Below are 18,635 nucleotides of genomic sequence, written 5' to 3' on the forward strand. Positions count from 1 at the left end.
ATTCTTTCCATTGTTTCCTCACTTTCTGCAATTCAAGTCTCTCAGAGTTTGTTTTTGGTTCTTTAAGATATATTGAATACAGAATAACTGAAAAATATCCTAACGTCAACATCGATTTTCTGACGTATACGTTCTGCACTTTGACCTTTGACCTCTCCTCTCTGCAGGTATTTGACCCCTGTTACCCTTAATGATCAGAGCCTGCGGCTGAATCTAATGGAGCGAACGCCAGGTGACCTCGTGGAACAGCTGTGCGATCAGACAGTTTGTTTACTTCAAATCTCGGCACTGCAGTGAAGCAATTGTCAGTTCTATTACGCTATTAGCTGTAGTGGAGTCGTGTGCCTACTTACCAACTGCTGTGTGTTTGACCCAGAACCCAGGAGTCCTGGGTTCGAATCCTCTCATGCTACCGGTTTTGTGCCATTAGGAAAGGTACTTTACACGACTTTCCAAGATACATCCATGTGTGAAAATGGTAACCTTACTTCGGTTGGTGAGGTAAAAGGCAGTGGAAGGAGAACGATTGGCCTCCTTTCCCAATACTTTACCCAGAGCAAATGATTACAACGTTAACAATCCACTGCCCATACGGCCTAAAAATGTACCTTCTGTCTTCTGTTTGTACTTTGTATGTGGCACTGTCAAAGTAAGTTACCGTACTTGAGTGCAGTGACACTATTGTAGTTGTCTGTCTTAAAGCAAATTAAAAAAAAACACACAAAAAAACACATAATTATCATGTCTCGCCGTCTGCAGTGTCCCAACTGTCGCCATTTTTATCTCCGCCATTTTGTCAATGGCGACAGTTTCGTGACACCTACGCATATTCTAACATCAATAAACCTACTTTTGGCACTTTATGGTGACTTGTATGGTATCTGTTTCATTGACAGACTTTTGGCAATATATACAGTGGTCGAAAAATAAATGACCTGGAAACATCTATAACATTAATCGAATAATGTGTACATGACTGTACGCCGGGTTCAGGGCATCCAAATCACGCACTTTAGGAGACGGGTTCTGACTGCATTGTCTGTATCACAAACAAACCTTTATACTACTTTAAACAAACCATATATATGTACTACATTGGAGTACGAGGAAAATGGCCAGTTGTCACAACAGATTGTATTGACTGAACGTTGGAACACACGTGCTACCATATCACAAACAGACCTTTATGCTACTTTAAACAAACCATATACTGCATTGGAGTACGAAGAAATTGAACACAACAGAACGTTGGAACACACGTGCTACCTGTATCACAAACAGACCTTTACCATATATTACGTTGGAGTACGAACAAACTGGCGAGTTGTCACAACAGAGTGTATTGACAGAACGTTGGCGCACATACTCGTACACGTGCTGCATTCTACACTTTGTGATTTACCACCGCAATTCACCAGTGAGACAACTTAATGTTTCATTCATTCGTAGACAAATAGCTTATTGGTCTTCTAGCTTACATTGTAGTACCAATAATCGTATTTGTCCCTACAGTTTTAAAGCTGCCTTTGTAGCCAGCCTCTCACATCCATTGAGCGCGCTAAATGGTTTGAAAAATGCCCCTGGCGCCTTCTGGAACTCGGCTATAGAGTTATAACTAGACTCAGTCATTCGGCCAATTACTGCCCCGTTGATGGACAGGGGTCGACACTTCGGTTGATGTGGTGGGTACGGTCCTATTGTGTGCGAGGGAGAAGTATTTTAGCTCCGGGCCTGGCGTAACCACATAACCTTTCATCACCTCACTTTAACAGCCCTGCCTCCCTTTGTAGCACCCTCTTTTGTTAAGTTTCCCAAATCCGCGTTTTTTTTACCTGCAAAGGCGATCAGACGTCTTCTCCTGTTGCCATAGTGACGCCTGTGGGAAGACTGTCAGGTTTACAGGTGTTGTCAGGTCGGTGTTTGTTGTAGGTTTGCAGCAGGTTAAGTTGTGAAAACAGGTGTTAAGGGATGAGCTGGGACTAAACGAACTCAGGTGACAGAGCAGCTTCAGGGGAAAAGATACTAACGACCCCCCCCCCCCCCGACACACACTAAAGGTGGTAAAGTACGGTTGAACCTTCTACACAATTATGCCAGTTGGAGAATTAGAACACAAACAGTTGAAAAACGCTTGAATAAGTCTCAAAGCATTACAAGGCATCCAGCCGACGAAGAATGTGCAGTCTATTTATGTCGAATAGACTGTGTCAAGTTATCATAGGGTTTATTTGGTTGTACATTTTATTTGGATTCATGTTCACCGCAAAGAATCTAACGATATTTGGCCTGCTCTGTGGATTGTTTGCTCGCAAAGTTACATGTGCTGCGCCGCCTATTTCATATGTTACGCAATAAGTTATTCCCATTCATATATCTAAATACATGTACTACAGATTTCAAGATACTCCATACCATAAGTAGATCAGACTATATCTTTAGATCCGACAGCCCTCATAATTCTACGATATGTAAATACATAAAGATTGCTTTGTGATCAGAAAATACATGTTTAGCCGCATGCCCTGATTGTGTGGAGGGTTTCTTATTACCCTATATTGTTTAGTTAGTAGAGTTTTAAGATTTATTCTATCTACTTTGTTGTAGTTTATATTTGGCCATACAAAGGTCACTATACTTATTGTCGTGTCGATAAAGCTTGATCGATTGATTGATTTGATTGATTGAAGTATTGACCTTTGAGTGATGTTTCAAAACTTGCTTCTTAAGAAAGTTGCTAGTTCTGAAGGCTTTAATTGAAGCGTCTGAAACGAAGCAATTAAAATAATCTCAAAATGCACGACGCAAAACAAAAACAATATCACTTTACTCTAGGGTCCCTTTCAACAGCCGATCTCCACAATAACAACGGTTTTCCTCTCTCTTTCGGGACTCGTTAAGGTTTGATAATTAATCCCTGTTGAGGGTGCTTCACAAGATGAAATGTATCCGATATCCCTGTGCGGTCTTCGCCACTGGTGGATAAAGGATGAAGCATATCTTTCGTCCTGTGCAGTCGTGATGTTTGCATCTCAACAAAAGAACCCGAAAGGAACCGTCAAAGGCAGAGGAAACAGTAAACGACATAGTTTTGATTGAACTACAATCCCATTGATGTACCCAACACTAGGACCGACAAAGGCAAAGGAAGACAAAAACGACATTTTTGATTGAACGACAATCCTATTGGTCTATACCAAACACTGGGACCGACAAAGGCGTAGGAAGACAAAAATTGACATTTTTGATTGAACTACAATCCAATTGATCTACACATAGATACATTCAAACGACAAAGGTAGCCGTAAGTCCTCTGTGTTGTTTCCTAAAAATGTTTGGAGTCAAGCTTTGTTGTCGCTCCCCAAAGGTGCAATAAGTTGGCGGAATTCTGCCAATAAGTTGGCGGAAGTGGACATCAAGCTTTGGGAAGCGACTTTAAGCACAATAAAGCTGGATTCTAGACTACGCGCAATTTTTTTTATCACAACACAACATCATTTGCTGCCTGTGTACAAACAAAACGTGTCTCAAAGGCGCCACCTAGGGACCCATGTGAAAACTGCAGGAAACTTGATGCATGACATATAGAATGGTTTATTCATACATATATACATACATACATGGATATACTAAAACAACAGTACAGCCTGTTATACCTTGCTGTAAAAAGTTAGTTTTAGTCTTAAAATAGTAACCTTAACAACTATTCCTTTTGGCTTCCTTTAAAGACGTTCAATAACTATGAGCTTACAGATGGTCTCGTATTTAGTATTTATTTATTTATTTCGTATTTATTTATTTTTATTTTTATTTTTTTTTACAGATGGTCTCGTATTTAGGGTTGTTATAGACCCAGTCTTACACAGTTAAAATCTACTGCAAAGTGCACATGTGTTAGGCCAAGAGGCTATCGCATTGTTTCACAGGACCAGTACATTGAATAAAACATTACTTTTTATGTACTCTATACAGAACTCTGGACTCACTGTCATAAATATCGAGTTTATATATATAATTATAGACTTTTTCTGTTTCGTACAATATACAATACATATACAATATAGCTCTCAAACGAACTGATCAATAAACAAACTGTTGATATCTCAGACATCTACAAAACATTTTTACATGTTTAGACAGTTGGCAAAATATATTTACAAAATCTTCATAGAGATATTAAAATAATCCTTTTTCTTACTAATTTCAAAAACATGCCCACCAGGCATGTATGTAACGAGTGTAGGTTGATGTCCGGTAGACTCGAGTTGGTAAAAGTGCGGAAAAATATCCTGATTATTTTGAATGATTTGGACAAAGATTTCCTCTTAAACTATACATATATACAAGAAGAACAAGTATCATCTGAACATCATTAATTACCTACTGGCCATGGAAAATTGAAGTATAGAACATTGATCTCGGGAAACGTAATGTTCCATAACATTATTAGACTTGTATTGTTCAAAACAAATATGACAACGTAAAAGCAGTCTACGTATATTACATCTTGTATCCAACATCAATCCTTACACATTGTGTAACTCCAATTTTCCATAAGCAATAACGTCCTTGTTCGACATTCTTCCGTTACTATTGATTGAGATACATATTCTATTATAATAATAATGGTTTATTTGGTCCATTAAAAGTGTACAGAATAGCAGGACTCAAAAAATGGGCCCTGAATTGCTCTTGTACTCACATGATACTTAATGAGGACACTTAAAATCGTTTACAGTTATCAAACGTATTAAAATATATACATATTGGATTGACCGGTAAAATCGACAGATAAGGTAAAAACAACGCAGTTCATGAGTTCAACAGTCGGACGATGTGCGGAATGGTACTGTTCTTATACCGCTCCGTTCTGGCATTCATAGTGTACAGTTTGTTGTGTGATATTTGATATTTCAGTCCGTGTATTTCTTATGTTTGTAATTTGCACACTCTATGTTTTTCCCTTCCCGTTGGATCAATGGATTCTGTTTGTATATGTCCTTATGTTTTATTCATGTAATTTGTGCATTTTGGAGGACAAAAATGTACGTCCTCTGCAAAGTTATATAAAAGCCTTTATACACAAAATGCTGTTTTCGATCCATGTCAGCCTTTAGCTTTCTATTGCAATATTTACATGTTGAGTTCACCAATAATTAGCCTTGTTTTCCTAACTCGCACTGGGCTTCAAAATTCCCGTCCCTCTGGCGTTGTTTTATCTTTCTTTTCCTTCAGCGGGGCGAGTAATTAGCAGAGGAAGGTAATTAAAGAGGCTAATTGGATATTCCCTTGCTCTGGAGCCCACAAGGGGCAAATGTACATCCTTTGGATCAAAAACATTCAAAGGAACTAGAAAGTAACAGTTCAATTTAAATATAGAACGTTACAAATATGTCGTTTGAGGATAGTTCTTTCAAGGAATCTTACACAAAGTCGTCAACACAATGGGTATAAACGACCCCTTTTTAACACTGCTGTAACAAGATAGATGTTGAAGAATAGAGAATGGTGCGCATGAGTAGATAAATGTTTTCACCGAGACCTCATCTGCCCTTTAAAAAAAACCCACGTGCACGTATGTAGTACAAGTGTATAACTTGACTTGGATCGTGTTTTCATGTACATATGTACATGTAATGATGATATCCTGTCTATAGTTTTAAAATTTTTTTGTCCAAAACAATCGTATACAACTGACTATCGAATTTTTGTTGCAAAATTGACGAAACGTCCAACAGATGAATTCCGTTGTAACCACAAAACAACCCATCCTGTACATGCCTAGCCTGATAACACATTGTGAGTGAGGTATCATGCTGAACAAGGGTTAAGCAATGCTCATTTTTTTGTGACAGTTGACTTTGCCACTAGTTATCAATAAATACAGGCACATCACCAGCCAGGCTGATCACTCAGAGCCTCATACATGAACATTAATCGTTCTACTGGTGCATTTTCCACCCCTCGTCAGAAGTGAAAAATAATGACTCCTACCTCACCTGACCTTACTCACGTGTGACGTCAGTAACAGATCAAAGGTGATTTTGTTCCTGTGTGTCTAGTTGTTGTCTCGTTAAGCTGTTGAAAAGACCACAGGAAGAATAGCTACAATATACATGTATATCGTGCTAAATGTGGATCTGAATAAAGTCAATGTGCCGCAGTTCTGTTTGGGTTCAAGTGCTGGCTGCTGCGATGCACGTGACCTTACGTATGACGTCAGTAACAGATCAAAGGTGCCGCTGATCTGCTCTATGGTTCAAGTGTTGGCCAATGGGATGCTGTAGTTATTTCTGCGAAATAGCATCTTGACACCGTCGCGGAACTCCTTGTTGAAGAGGGCGTATATGACCGGATTGAGCGCGCTGTTGCCGTACCCCATCCACTCCACGAACATGAACAAGGGCGGCGGGACCCAGCACGACTCGCACAGGGTCACCTGTAACAGGCACGATGGATAAGGCATTGTAGGATAGATACTATGGAGTATGGACCGATCCTGTCGAACGCCATATCGAACAAATAGAACCCCCTATTCTATTTCGAACACCTCCGTCAAAAACTGCCCAAGTTGGACAGAAATGGCTATTTTTGACGGAGGTGTTCGAAATAGAACCATGATCGAACAGGGGGCGGGGTTTCGGGTCAGGTCCATTAACACACTGTATTCAAACCAGAAATGGCTAACGTTATATCTTATGTAAGTATCGCACCATATATATAACGTTATAGACATTAGTTATGTGCCAAATCATTGTTTAGACACAGTGACCAATCGCTGGCCTAGCGGGTGAGAGCAGCTAGCGTGGTGCAAGCGCAAGATTCAAACGCTCTCAGTCGTTGTCTAGGACCCCAGATTAATGTACGTATATCATGTATCTCTAATGTAAACTACTGTAGCTATAGACAGCCGTATATCTGTAAATATCTGTAACCTTAACTAGACCATTGCGTATAAACTTGTGTAGACCGTTGTATAAGACTTGTATAGATTTATCTAGACCTTTGTGTAGCCTTATTAAGTACAGTAGCTATCGAATAATCAACGATCAAACAAGAGCAATGGCCGCTATCATAGAAAATGTGGGACATTTCATTTTCAACTGTTTTCAAAGAAGAAGTCAAACCCCGCAACAGTACTGTAGGTTTAGAATCCTATCCAATATTCTGTATGTACATACAAACAGTTAATCTTTGTATGATATAATTTAGATTATTTACCCGTTTTCAATCACTTGATGTATTTTATTTTGTTCACTTGCAATGGACCGATCCCAAAACCTCGTCCCCTGTTCGATCATGGTTCTATTTCGAACACCTCAGTCAAATTAGCCATTTCTGCCCAATGGGGCAGTTTTTGACGGAGGTGTTCGAAATAGTAAAGGGGGTTCTATCTGTTCGATATGGCGTTCAACAGGATCGGTCCATTAACCACATGGGCATTAATTTGCAATAAAACCTTTCATATAAAGGAAAAGGTAGTAAACAGCATTCTACACACCACCAGGTAGCAGACGAAGAACGGCAGCCAACAGATGAGGAAGACGCTCACGACGCAGAAGATGATGGACAGCGACTTTCTCTCCTTCTGCTGCGCCGCGCGCAACTTTTCCCGGACCTTCCTTCTGCGCAGGCGCGAGCTCTTGTCCATTTTCTGGTCCTCGGTCTCGTTCCCGGAGTCCTTAGAGCGCTTGGCTTGGAAGAGATGTAACTTGACACCGCTGGGGCCGGGAACCTGCTGTCCCGCGTCCTTGTTGATGGGGTTAAGGGCGACGACGTCAGAGCGTGGGAACTTGGGGTCGGTTCTCGGCTGTACCACCTCGACCTCGGGAAGGCGGGTGAGAGCATCGGCGGATCTGGAGTTGTTCGTCACCTACAGAAGTCATCAGTACAATAAGGAGGCTGACGGGTCCACGTGCTCATGCGCAAGGTCAAAGGATAAGGCCCCTGATTTGTAAACAGTTCTTGTCTCATGTATCAAACGATAATCCCCCAAGGAAGGCCCATATCACTAAACCACTAGCCACTTGAGGTCACATTTCCAAACCGGGGCCCGGTCGGCAGCTTTCGGGAACTAAAAGTATGACATAAAAGACACCAAACCAACAAGACGTAAAGAGAATAGTCATGGGCGCATTATGTGTGTATATCTTTATGTATACAGTTCTATTTTTCATTTCCACAAACAGCCCGGCCGGGCCCCGGTTTGGAAATGGGACTTAAGCCTAAGCAGACCTCTCATCTCATCTCATCTCATCTCATCTCATCTTATCTATCCCTTAGTCTAACTAATGTGTTTGACCACTGGGACACCACAGAAGATCCGGCAACCAGTTTTCTATACCTATATCGGTTTTCTACTTTTCTTATTATTTCCCTTATTCATTATTGCCATGTTACTTCAGTTTTCCTTTTTGCTATAGTGGTTAGGAGGTCTTCTCTACTGTGATTAGGAGGTATGCGCACAATAACCCGTACTTACCATCACAGACACGTTGTCAACAATGGGGGTCGTCTTGGTGGGCAGGACCACCATCTTGCCGTCGAAGTAAGGCCCCCTAGGTGAAAATCCCGGGGACTTCAGTGGCTGCAAGGCCTCCAAGACCTGTAGTTCTTTCTCCGGGCGCTGGAGGGTGTCACTCAGGTCGCTGGAGACCTGTGTACGGACATCACATGTAGATTGAAGTCGTGTTGCTGACATGAGGACTTCGGTCTCTCTCTCTCCGCATCCATCCTCTCTCTCTCCATCCATCCTCTCTCTCCACTAAGGGTGGATACCGGTACAGAAACGTCAGGTACAGGTACGGTCCAGGTCCAGAGGATCAGATCCACCCACCCCCCTCTCTCTCTCTCTCTCACACACTCTCTCTCCATCCATCCTCTCTCTCCACTAAGGGTGGGTACCAGTACAGAAAATTCAGGCACAGATACGGTCCAGATCCAAAGGATCAGATCCAGGTCCGGAACTGAACCTGGACCTAATAATCTGTGAAAACTTGCGAATGGGCGATACTCAAAACGATGGTCTATTTGGCTACAAAGGATTCTGTTTGGTGGAACATCCGACGTCTATAGCGTTTAAAATTCTATCTGAGCCATGTAAACAACACTAACTATCTCCGTTTTAGACCATGTTTGGCTGTAGAAGCTTGGTAAAGATAACCATCAATTTCACTCTTGTTCAATTCAATCAATTTCTTGGACCAGAAAGCCCTAAAACACGTGAACGCCTGCCGGTATAATCTGTTAATTTTCGAATCGATTTAACATCCGGTCCACTGATTTTTTCAGGTCCAGGTTTTCCGGACCGGTCCAAAAAGAAAAGAAAAAATATTTGTACCGGTACGGTGTACCGGTACCCACCCCTACTATCCATCCATCCTCTCTCTTTCCATCCATCCGTCCCTGTTTGTGATCGATTCCTATGTTGTTGTTTTTTCGTCTTGCGGTGCCATTTTGGGTGGCTCTAGTACCCAGTGTTGTAGTGTTGTAAGATTCTCTATTCATTATTGGTTGACAATACCCAGGATGTGGGTAGTATATGGATATTAATGACCTGGGTTATGGGGAAAATGAAGGCCTCTGATGGCTGACCCCCCCTGTGTTTGATAGAAAGTAAAAAAAAAAACGTTATGAACGTTACTTCCGTTACTTCCATTATTATGAACGTCATGAACATGTTACTTACGTTATGATGAACGTTATTATAAACATTTTACCTACGTTACTTGCGTTATTATGGACGTTATAAACATGTTACTTACGTTATTATGAACGTTATTAACATGTTACTTACGTTACTGACGTACATCCTGTTGGCCCACGCTATCGAATCCTCGCTGTCAGACGGCGGCTGTGGTTTCCACTTGGATGGCCCCGGGCCGTCATCTTTGGCCTTACTTGTGTTACTGGGACACTGGCCCACGGCTGGAAAATACAAGGAGGCATCGTGATTTTTTTCTCTTTTCTTTGGATGATACATACAGTGTGGGTGTATTTTGTGGGCTATTTAGACAGAGATGAAAAGAAAATGATGTCCTAGTGAAGATTGACGTATTGACGCAAAGAAAGCTATTTAAGAAGTGTTTTTTTACTCAAGGGTCACCTGAAGGTCATTTCAAGATGTTACCCGAAGGCCACTCCAAGGTTACGTGTGACATTGTAACTATAACAACATCTTTTTGCCCTCGGTCAGAAACATTATGATTGAGACTAGCTCAGTGGGGACTAACTGGCCCAGTTGGCGAAGCAGGGGTTACGAAGGCTGCTCGGGAAATTTCCTATGGTTTGATCCATCCACCCACACTGGGAATGTCCCCTACTCTTTTTGCCAGGACTGCTGATTGCGCCACGCGATCTCACGTACCCTGGAACATCATAACTGTCCTTCAGGCGGACATTGCAGATTTGTTTCCACTCACCGTTCTTGTTGCGGAATTTGAATCTCTTCCTGACGGCGCGAATGATGCTGGTGTAGACGAAGATGAGGACCCCTAGCGGAATGTAGAAGGACGACACCGAGGAGAACACCACGTATCCCGGAGAGCTGTTCAGTTGGCACCCTGGGGTTTCGCTGGCCTCCTAGCAGAATAAGAACGATCGCATTTAGATAGTAACATTTCTCACAGCTCATATCCCCCGGATATCATTGTAGTCACTAGAAGCCATATAAAACCGTACCGGTGGGGCGAGATCACGGGGGGGCGAGATCGCTGTCACACCGGCGTGTTTTAGCCATTTTGTCGCGCTTTTTATTTCGTCCCGTTTTCGTCCCGTTTGGTCGGCGATCAAAGAGATTACGGGACACTATACTAGTTTTAAGTAGATAGCCAGACAAAAACCATTAAAACATATAAAATACAGACAAAACCAAATCTCCACCTGTTTTCGTTATATCAAGCGGACATAAAGACAATGGGACAAAACAGAAAGCCCGACAAAACCAAAAACACATGAAACACGTAAAAGTGGCCCAAGCTGATCCTCTGCTTGGAGAATGATAAAAACGTTCCGATTGCTGAAAGACAACTGCGCTAAAACTCCGTAGGCTACGTTGAAATTGGACATACAATTCCTCACTTTGGATAGATTATGGTACGGGGTACCAATGATTTCGTTACAGAAGGGCCTTTACATCTTTTATAGCAGCCGTTTTCCTGACCTAGTTTTACCCAAACCCATGAACTACTTTGGGTAAAACTAGGCTATTGGTTCAAATCCTGTCATGTTGCCGATCTTGTGCTCCTGGGAAAGGCACTGTACACGACTTTCACTCAGGTGTAATTATGGCAATAAAAGATCATTCATCGATGTTGAATAGATTAAAAAAATACAAAGATCCCCATGGAGATAGCGAACAAAAATATCTTCAAAACAGAGGGCTATGACCGCTGTAGAAGGTACCTAAGCTGCTGCTCGAAAGTCGCATGGCACCAAGCTATTAATTCTAATTTCCAATATCCACTCTCGAAGGAGCCAACGCTGTACTTCTGCTTGAAAAATAATTAAAGAACTTTCCTATTAATTGCTGAAAGAATGATAATAAAAAATTCCGATTGCTGAAAGACAACTGCACTAAAACTGCAATTTCCAATCTCGAAAGAACCAAAGCCAAATCTTGTACCCTGAGAAAGGCACTTAACACGACTTTCCTCACTCCATCCAGGTGTAGAAATGGTAATGAAAATACAAAGTCCCAAGATAACGAGCAAAGAATCTTCAAAACAGAGGGCTATGACCGCTGTACAAGATACCTAATTACTGCTCGAAAGTCGCATGCCTCCAAGCTACTCCGAATCTGATTTTCAATTTTGAATGAGTGGAACCAATTTTCCAAAGGGGCCAATTACTGCACAAAGGTTCGTGCAGGAGGGATGTTTGTGAGCTCCTGAGAGTCCGAGTACATACGTCGTGAGAGATGAGACGTCAATACCTCCCGGATATGTCTCATGTTTCTCTTTCAAAAAAGATGTGTGTTCAGGTGGTAATAACATGTTTACCCGAGTTTGGTCGCTGGTAATGCCATCATCGGCGACTTCAAAAAGATCGGGAACACGAAAGCCGAGTAGTTCCCATATCATCAAGACTGGAGTATGTCATCAATGTGTATGTAGTTACTGTAATATTGGCGTGAGGCGTCATTAAATCTGGGGTTGATGTAGAAAAGGGCTGGTCTGGAAACAACAGGACAGGAGATGCGGGTCCAGATCATCAGGGCATATTCATTCTGTATAATTGGAACGTCTTGATTGAAATCAGCAACGTCTCTAATTTGAGATTTTCTCTACATGGATTCTCTACACACGATACAAAAGGTCTCACTGATAAAAATCTCTCAGCTGTTTCTTCATGTTTCTGTCATCTTTGAAGACAACAGCTTACTTTGTCAGGTAGTTCAGACACAGATACTGGTACAGATACAGCTACAGGTACTGGTTCGTTTTACAAGTGCAGATACAGTAATCTCCAAACAGATCCACGGTGGCGTAATATAGTATCTAACCCACCCGGTGCCCGCTTGACTCCCTCTGACCGGCTATAATCCTTGGCCAGCTTTGATACTATCTTATGGCACCGTAGGATCTGCTTGGAGATTACAGATACAGTAGAAGCCGCTTAATCGTACGGCCTATTTGCCAGTAAATTTCGTGCAATTATCCGGCTGGTGCAATAATGCGAAGTTATTTAGCTGGACCGTACTGTTTTGGGATTTGGGGATTCCGTGCAGTTAACAGAAGTGTGCGTTAATCCGGTGTGCAATTAACTGGCTTCTACTGTACAGGTCTATTGTCCAAGCGCTAAGCAGAAGTGACGGTCGGGGAAAGATAGTAGCGACTGTGATTTTTTCAGCTGCCTCCCGGGAACCAGTACTGGAGCTTCGGAAAAAAATCGCGGCCACTGATATCCTTCCCGACGGTAGCCACTGCACTGAATACAGGTTTTTGCACAAAGTTGTGTGGCCCAGGGTTACAGAAATGGAGATGGGCGCCACCATGTGCACCACTTGGTGGGGGAAGGACTTTTTTACGATCAGCCTAGATTGACGGCCATGTCTATAGGATATCCGTGTGTGAAAGAACGTGCAAACAATGTGCGTCAAACGTGGTGGAAGACGAAACACATTTTATGTCAAACTGCTCTTTCTATAAGGCCATGTTGATTTAATTATATGGATGACATCCGCGCTCGCACCAATTTTCGGCCGTTTCCAAAAAAAAAAAAAGTTTTCGACACACAATAAATTGTGCAAAGCAGCTGTAAAATGAGCACAAATATTCCGCAGATTGAAAAAACAGTATCAGAAAACAGACAATTAATCATAGTCTAATGACATAGAATGCCAAAATAAATCTAACTAGAGTTCGGGGACCTCATACCTCCATGAAATATTTATTGCTTTTTTGTGGATGGTATGTATGTTTATAGTCGGTTGTATTTGAGAGTAATGGTTATAAATGTTATGGGAAAGTAGTGGTGTATTTATTTAATGACACAGAGGATGTCCATCTGATTAGTAATTATCAAAATGTGACACTTAATTGTGTAATGTGCGTTTAAGAGGTCGACGGCATATGGTAACGTGGTGTTCCTTCAGCTTGATGTTTGGCACTTAAACTGTCTAAGGTTGTCAGCATTATTGAGGTTCGACTATGTGCCTCAGAGCGGTGTGGTGGGAGGAAGTTGGGAAACTCAGAAAGAAGAAGGGATGTGGCCAACTTTAGTCAGATGGTGATATGATTTTCCACCAATATGTCATAACATCAGCTGTTCACACGGTACAAAAATGAGATGCACACTTTCCTCTGATAGCCCTACATCAAATGTAAGATGAATACTTGGCGCCAACCCCGTCTGCTAAAAAACAAGTACCATTGGCTACGAAAGAGACAGCTAACAACTGTCCCTTATCGTAACGAAATCAGAACATCTGTATCGCCCATAAATCTTCTCACACCCAACCCATCTAAGATGAGAGGACCTAATGGCATTTTAATCACCATGTCACTCAAATCAGCAGTACAGTATGTGAGACATCCATACCGTTAAGCATTACCGTTAAATGTACCTCAACTTCTTACAATTATACTTACGCTTCACATCTCCATGATATCCTAAGCAGACATAAATAAAACTAATTATCATATTCAAAAAACTCGGGGTTCCCCAAACAGCTGTCATACAAATCACCTCACTATCTGCTTAGAGCTAAGCCCATTAACAAACACTTAAAGCACGATGCCTGTTCCAATATATCGCAGATATAGGGGGGATTTCTGATATTATTACATCGATTATAACGACAGATACGGCGCCCCAAATCACATCGATTCGAGCTTTCATCACAGCCCACCAACACAACAAGTATGAAACCAATCCATCCAGCCGTTCTGGAGTAATCTTGTACACAGACAGAGACACATAACAGAAAATATAACCTCCATGACATTTCATGGAGGTAACTACTGTGCCAACTGTTACAAATATTTCAAACAGTCCTAAGCAGACATAAATAAAACTACTGGGGGTTCCCCAAACAGCTGTCACCTCACTATCTGCTTGCAGCTAAGCCCATTAACAAACACATACAGCACGATGCCTGTACCAATATATCTCAAATATAGGGGTGATTTCTGATATTATTACATCGATTATAACGACAGATACGGCTCCCAAGATCTCATCGATTCGAGCTTTTGTCACACCCCACCAACACAACAAGTATGAAACCACTCCATCCAGCCGTTCTTGAGTAATCATCTACACAGACAGAGACACATAACGGAAAATATAACCTCCATTCCATGACATTTCATGGAGGTAATTAGTCAAAGAATAAGATGTGAAAAGGACAGAAAGAAAGAAATCTACTGTTGGTATAGGGGGAGGTACCAGTACAGAAAATTCAGGTCCCGTTCAGGTCCAAATGATCATTTTCAGGTCCGGACCTGAACCTGGACCTGATTGTCTGTGGAAACTTTAGAGCTGGCAATACTCAAAACAATGGTAATTGGTCAGTTTTGCTACAACTTGGAATCTGTTTGGTGGATTATTGGACTCCCACTGGCATTTAAAAATCCCATCTCCAAGTAGTAAAGGCTAACTGTCTCTGTACCTTTGACTGTAGAAACTTGGTGCAATTGACTATAAACTCTACTTGACTTCCTCTTGTTGTCTTCTTGGCCCCCGGTAAGACCCCAAATGCCTGCCGACATAGTGTGTCCATTTTGTAATTGGCGAAACCTGTTCCTCTGATTTTTTTCCATGTCTGTTTTTTTTCGGATTGGTCCAAGAAGAAAAAAAAATGTCTTGCACCCGTATAATGTACTGGTCCCTACACCTAACTGTTGGTATACCATACTATGTGTGTTTAGTCCTATGTTCAACCTTCCTGACCACTTTGATTTCATACTGGAGGCAACTTTTTTTTCGGCCAAACTTTTTTTTTATTCGCTCGCTCGCATCAGTTTTGGACCTCCCAGAGGATATCATCCATATAATCAAATCAACATGGCCTAATCACGAAAGAAAAGAGCTGTTCAAAGAGGCCATCAAATTCCACCCAGACTTCCTCACATTCACTGACAAAAGAAAACAGTTCTCCTTCTAACATCACAAAACCCACACATGATAGAAAGGGTGGGATCTTTCGTCTTCCTCTGTCTTCGAAAAAGGAGTCGAACTCAATAACCATGATCTAGAGTTAGCTTTTATTAGCTTTAGACTAGAGTGGCACTTGTGATATTGTTTTTTTTACACTGTTTGAATCTTTTATGTTACCTGCAAGAACGGGCAAGAATTTGCAATAAACTTTGTATTCCTTACTTGTTCGTCACCACTGTCGTCCCCGCTCTTCCAGCCGAACAGCGGTGGGAGACACACCAGCGCTGACGACATCCACACGATGGCGATCATGATGCCCACCCGGCGCCGAGTGCGCATGCTCAGGTACTTGATCGGCTTGGTGATGGCCCAGTAGCGGTCGATGCTGATGGCGCACAGGTTGAAGATGCTGGCTGTGCAGGCGAACACGTCTAGCGCCAGGTAGATGTCGCACCATGTCTGGATGAAAAAAAGAAAAAGATTTGCTTTCTTTGCTTGGAATTCAGCATTAGGAAAAGAGTATGGTAGTTGAACACTGGCGCTGCAAGCGATTACGTCTAGTGCCAAGTAGATGTCGCACCATGGCTGAATGAAAGAAGAAAAGAACAAGGTCACATACCAGGGGCCAAAAATCGACATTGACCTTCGTCTTGCCAGTCTCTATCCACTTACCAAATATCATTATTACAATCCATCCAGAGATTCTAAAGTTATGACGACCGGAAAAATTCTCTAAGCAATGTGCTGAAATACAACAAAACGGTAGAAAACCCGGCATTGCGTGCTGTTGGCTTACGTATTGCACGTATAAATTCTTTTCTTGTTTTAATTAAAAGAAACACTTCCAAAAACAGCTAGCTGTGGCAATCCACACTTGCCTTTCATTCGACACTTTAAAAAGCGCCATGCTTCACTTTCATTCCACTTTTACCAAAAACACCTTCACATTGCAGCTGTGGCTCTCGTTGAAGAGTCCTTCACTTCCTTATATGGTTGTTTTCGTGCTGCACTGTCTATTAATTGTTTCATACCAATCGCGAGTGAAGAGCTTACTCAAGGAAATGAGATAATTTGATGGCACAGAGGGTTTCGACAGGTCCCATCAGCGTTACACCCACTCAAAGATGAGAACGCAGTAATTTAATATCAACGGTTTTCGACCCAAGCAGCCGCCGCAGTCTACCACTTTGCCCTTAGAGAGTTCTTCGCTCTGGGACCGGGAACTAGTTTTTGACTTATAATGATCTTTCTTCACGACTGCTCCTATAAAGTGGAACTCTCATATGAGTAATTTAGGCGTCAAGGGTACCAAGAGCTAAACATAAAAGTACGCGTAGTGGAGAGTTCTTCGGAGATTTTACATCGCTGATATTTAATAAAAGGACGATGAACCCCGGATGTTGAGTAGGATGTTCAGTGCTGACGCCAGAATTTACACGATGTCTGGTACAGTTTTATGTTTATTACTATTGATAAATGTCTCAAAAGTGATAGTAGAAAAGTCAGTTATTCTATTATGTAGATAGTTATCTTTTTTGCTAAAATCAACCCCCTTTTGTGTGGAAGGATTGACATAACTGGTGACAATCACCTTTTCAAGATGTCAACCCGGAGACCAGCCCGTAAGGTTTGATCTACTCACACAGGGATGGACCTCTACTCTTTTCGATAACTTTTTTATTTGTTCATATGCGGCACACACAAACAAACAAACAAACAAACAAACAAACACATATAGACAGACAGAGGCAGACAGACAGACAGACACACACGCACACACACACGTTTTGTTTTTCCCGACGTCTACCAGCCTAAAAAATATCATCAGGATCTTTCTATAGTTATCTTGTTGACAGATAGACAGACATGCACGTACACACACACACAGACACACATACAGACAGACAGACAGACAAAGACAGGCAGACGGACACAAGCACACACACACACATACACAAATACACGCACACACACACACACACACACACATACACACACACACATATACAAATACAAACACACACACAGAGATACAAACACACACACAGAGATACACACACACACACAGATACACACACACACACACACACTGATACACATACACATACACATACACATACACATACACATACACACAGAGAGAGAGAGAGAGAGAGAGAGAGAGAGAGAGAGAGAGAGAGAGAGAAAATCATCGGAAACTTTCTTTTTTGTAAAAAAGATATGATAGTAAAAGGAATACATCCAGCCTTACCTGGCCGAAGTACCAGTAACCCATCAGCTCATTGGCCAGTTTGAACGGCATCACCAAGGTTCCCACCGTGACGTCACTGCAAGCCAGGGACACCAGGAACAAGTTCTGGACACCCTTCATGGCCTGCGCATGCGTAAAGAAGGGGATAGTTGTAATGTCTAAAGCTATTTCTTTGTTGTCTTCTTCACTTGTGTGTTATTCTAGTCTAAACACACAGGCACACACACACACACACATACACACACACACACACACACACAAACACACTCACACACACACACACACACACACACACACACACACACGCACACACACACACACACTCTCTCTCTCTCTCTCTTGATCCCTCTCTCACACACACACGCACAGAAACACACACCAAAATCAGTAAATATTGAGTACCTAGACGGATGTATGAATTTCATGATAGCAGCATATGGAGAGTATTGATTTGTATGCGTTACATTCAGGGAGCGGTATTGATGCTTGTTTTCTTTACTGCAATTAGGGTAGGTACTATATATACATATTGAAATCCATTCACTGGCTGTGCGATGGACTGACAAGGTTTAGATTATCTTGCTGCCGCGTATCCCCTTCAACATGTGCACAACTCTTTATGTGTATAGCCGGTATAACCGCCGTTCGGCGTAACACGCAGCTTTGCAGGCACGTGGTGCGGCAGCAGCTGGTTATATTACACTGAACGATCCGCCACACCTAACTTTTGCATCTATCTGCAAGAGTTCTTTAAAACTATCCAGAGAAGATACCTCTGCTGTGCTTG

General features: G+C 42.0%; 1 protein-coding gene across 1 annotated transcript; it reads right to left on the reverse strand.

Moving 5' to 3' along the window:
• Window positions 1-5,675: 5,675 nt before the first annotated feature.
• Window positions 5,676-18,064, reverse strand: LOC118406844 (alpha-2A adrenergic receptor-like). The gene is made up of 7 exons (XM_035807199.1): window positions 17,849-18,064; window positions 15,820-16,056; window positions 10,419-10,578; window positions 9,794-9,924; window positions 8,480-8,653; window positions 7,499-7,870; window positions 5,676-6,436 (listed from the first exon to the last, which is right to left on the reverse strand). Exons 1-7 carry the CDS (start codon window positions 17,966-17,968, stop codon window positions 6,257-6,259), a joined length of 1,374 nt encoding a protein of 457 aa, XP_035663092.1. The 5' UTR covers window positions 17,969-18,064; the 3' UTR covers window positions 5,676-6,256.
• Between the last annotated feature and the right edge of the window lie 571 nt (window positions 18,065-18,635).

The sequence above is a fragment of the Branchiostoma floridae genome, chromosome 19 (genome assembly GCF_000003815.2).
Source record: "Branchiostoma floridae strain S238N-H82 chromosome 19, Bfl_VNyyK, whole genome shotgun sequence".
Classification (NCBI taxonomy): Eukaryota; Metazoa; Chordata; class Leptocardii; order Amphioxiformes; family Branchiostomatidae; genus Branchiostoma; species Branchiostoma floridae.

Bases quoted from the DNA above. Each gene is read 5' to 3' on its own strand.
- LOC118406844 (XM_035807199.1), bottom strand. From the start codon at position 17,968: ATGAAGGGTGTCCAGAACTTGTTCCTGGTGTCCCTGGCTTGCAGTGAC. The intron at 7,871-8,479 runs GTAAGTACGGGT...TGACTTCTGTAG, and splicing joins TTGACAACGTGTCTGTGATG to GTGACGAACAACTCCAGATC. The intron at 6,437-7,498 runs GTGTGTAGAATG...TGCCTGTTACAG, and splicing joins TCTTCGTCTGCTACCTGGTG to GTGACCCTGTGCGAGTCGTG.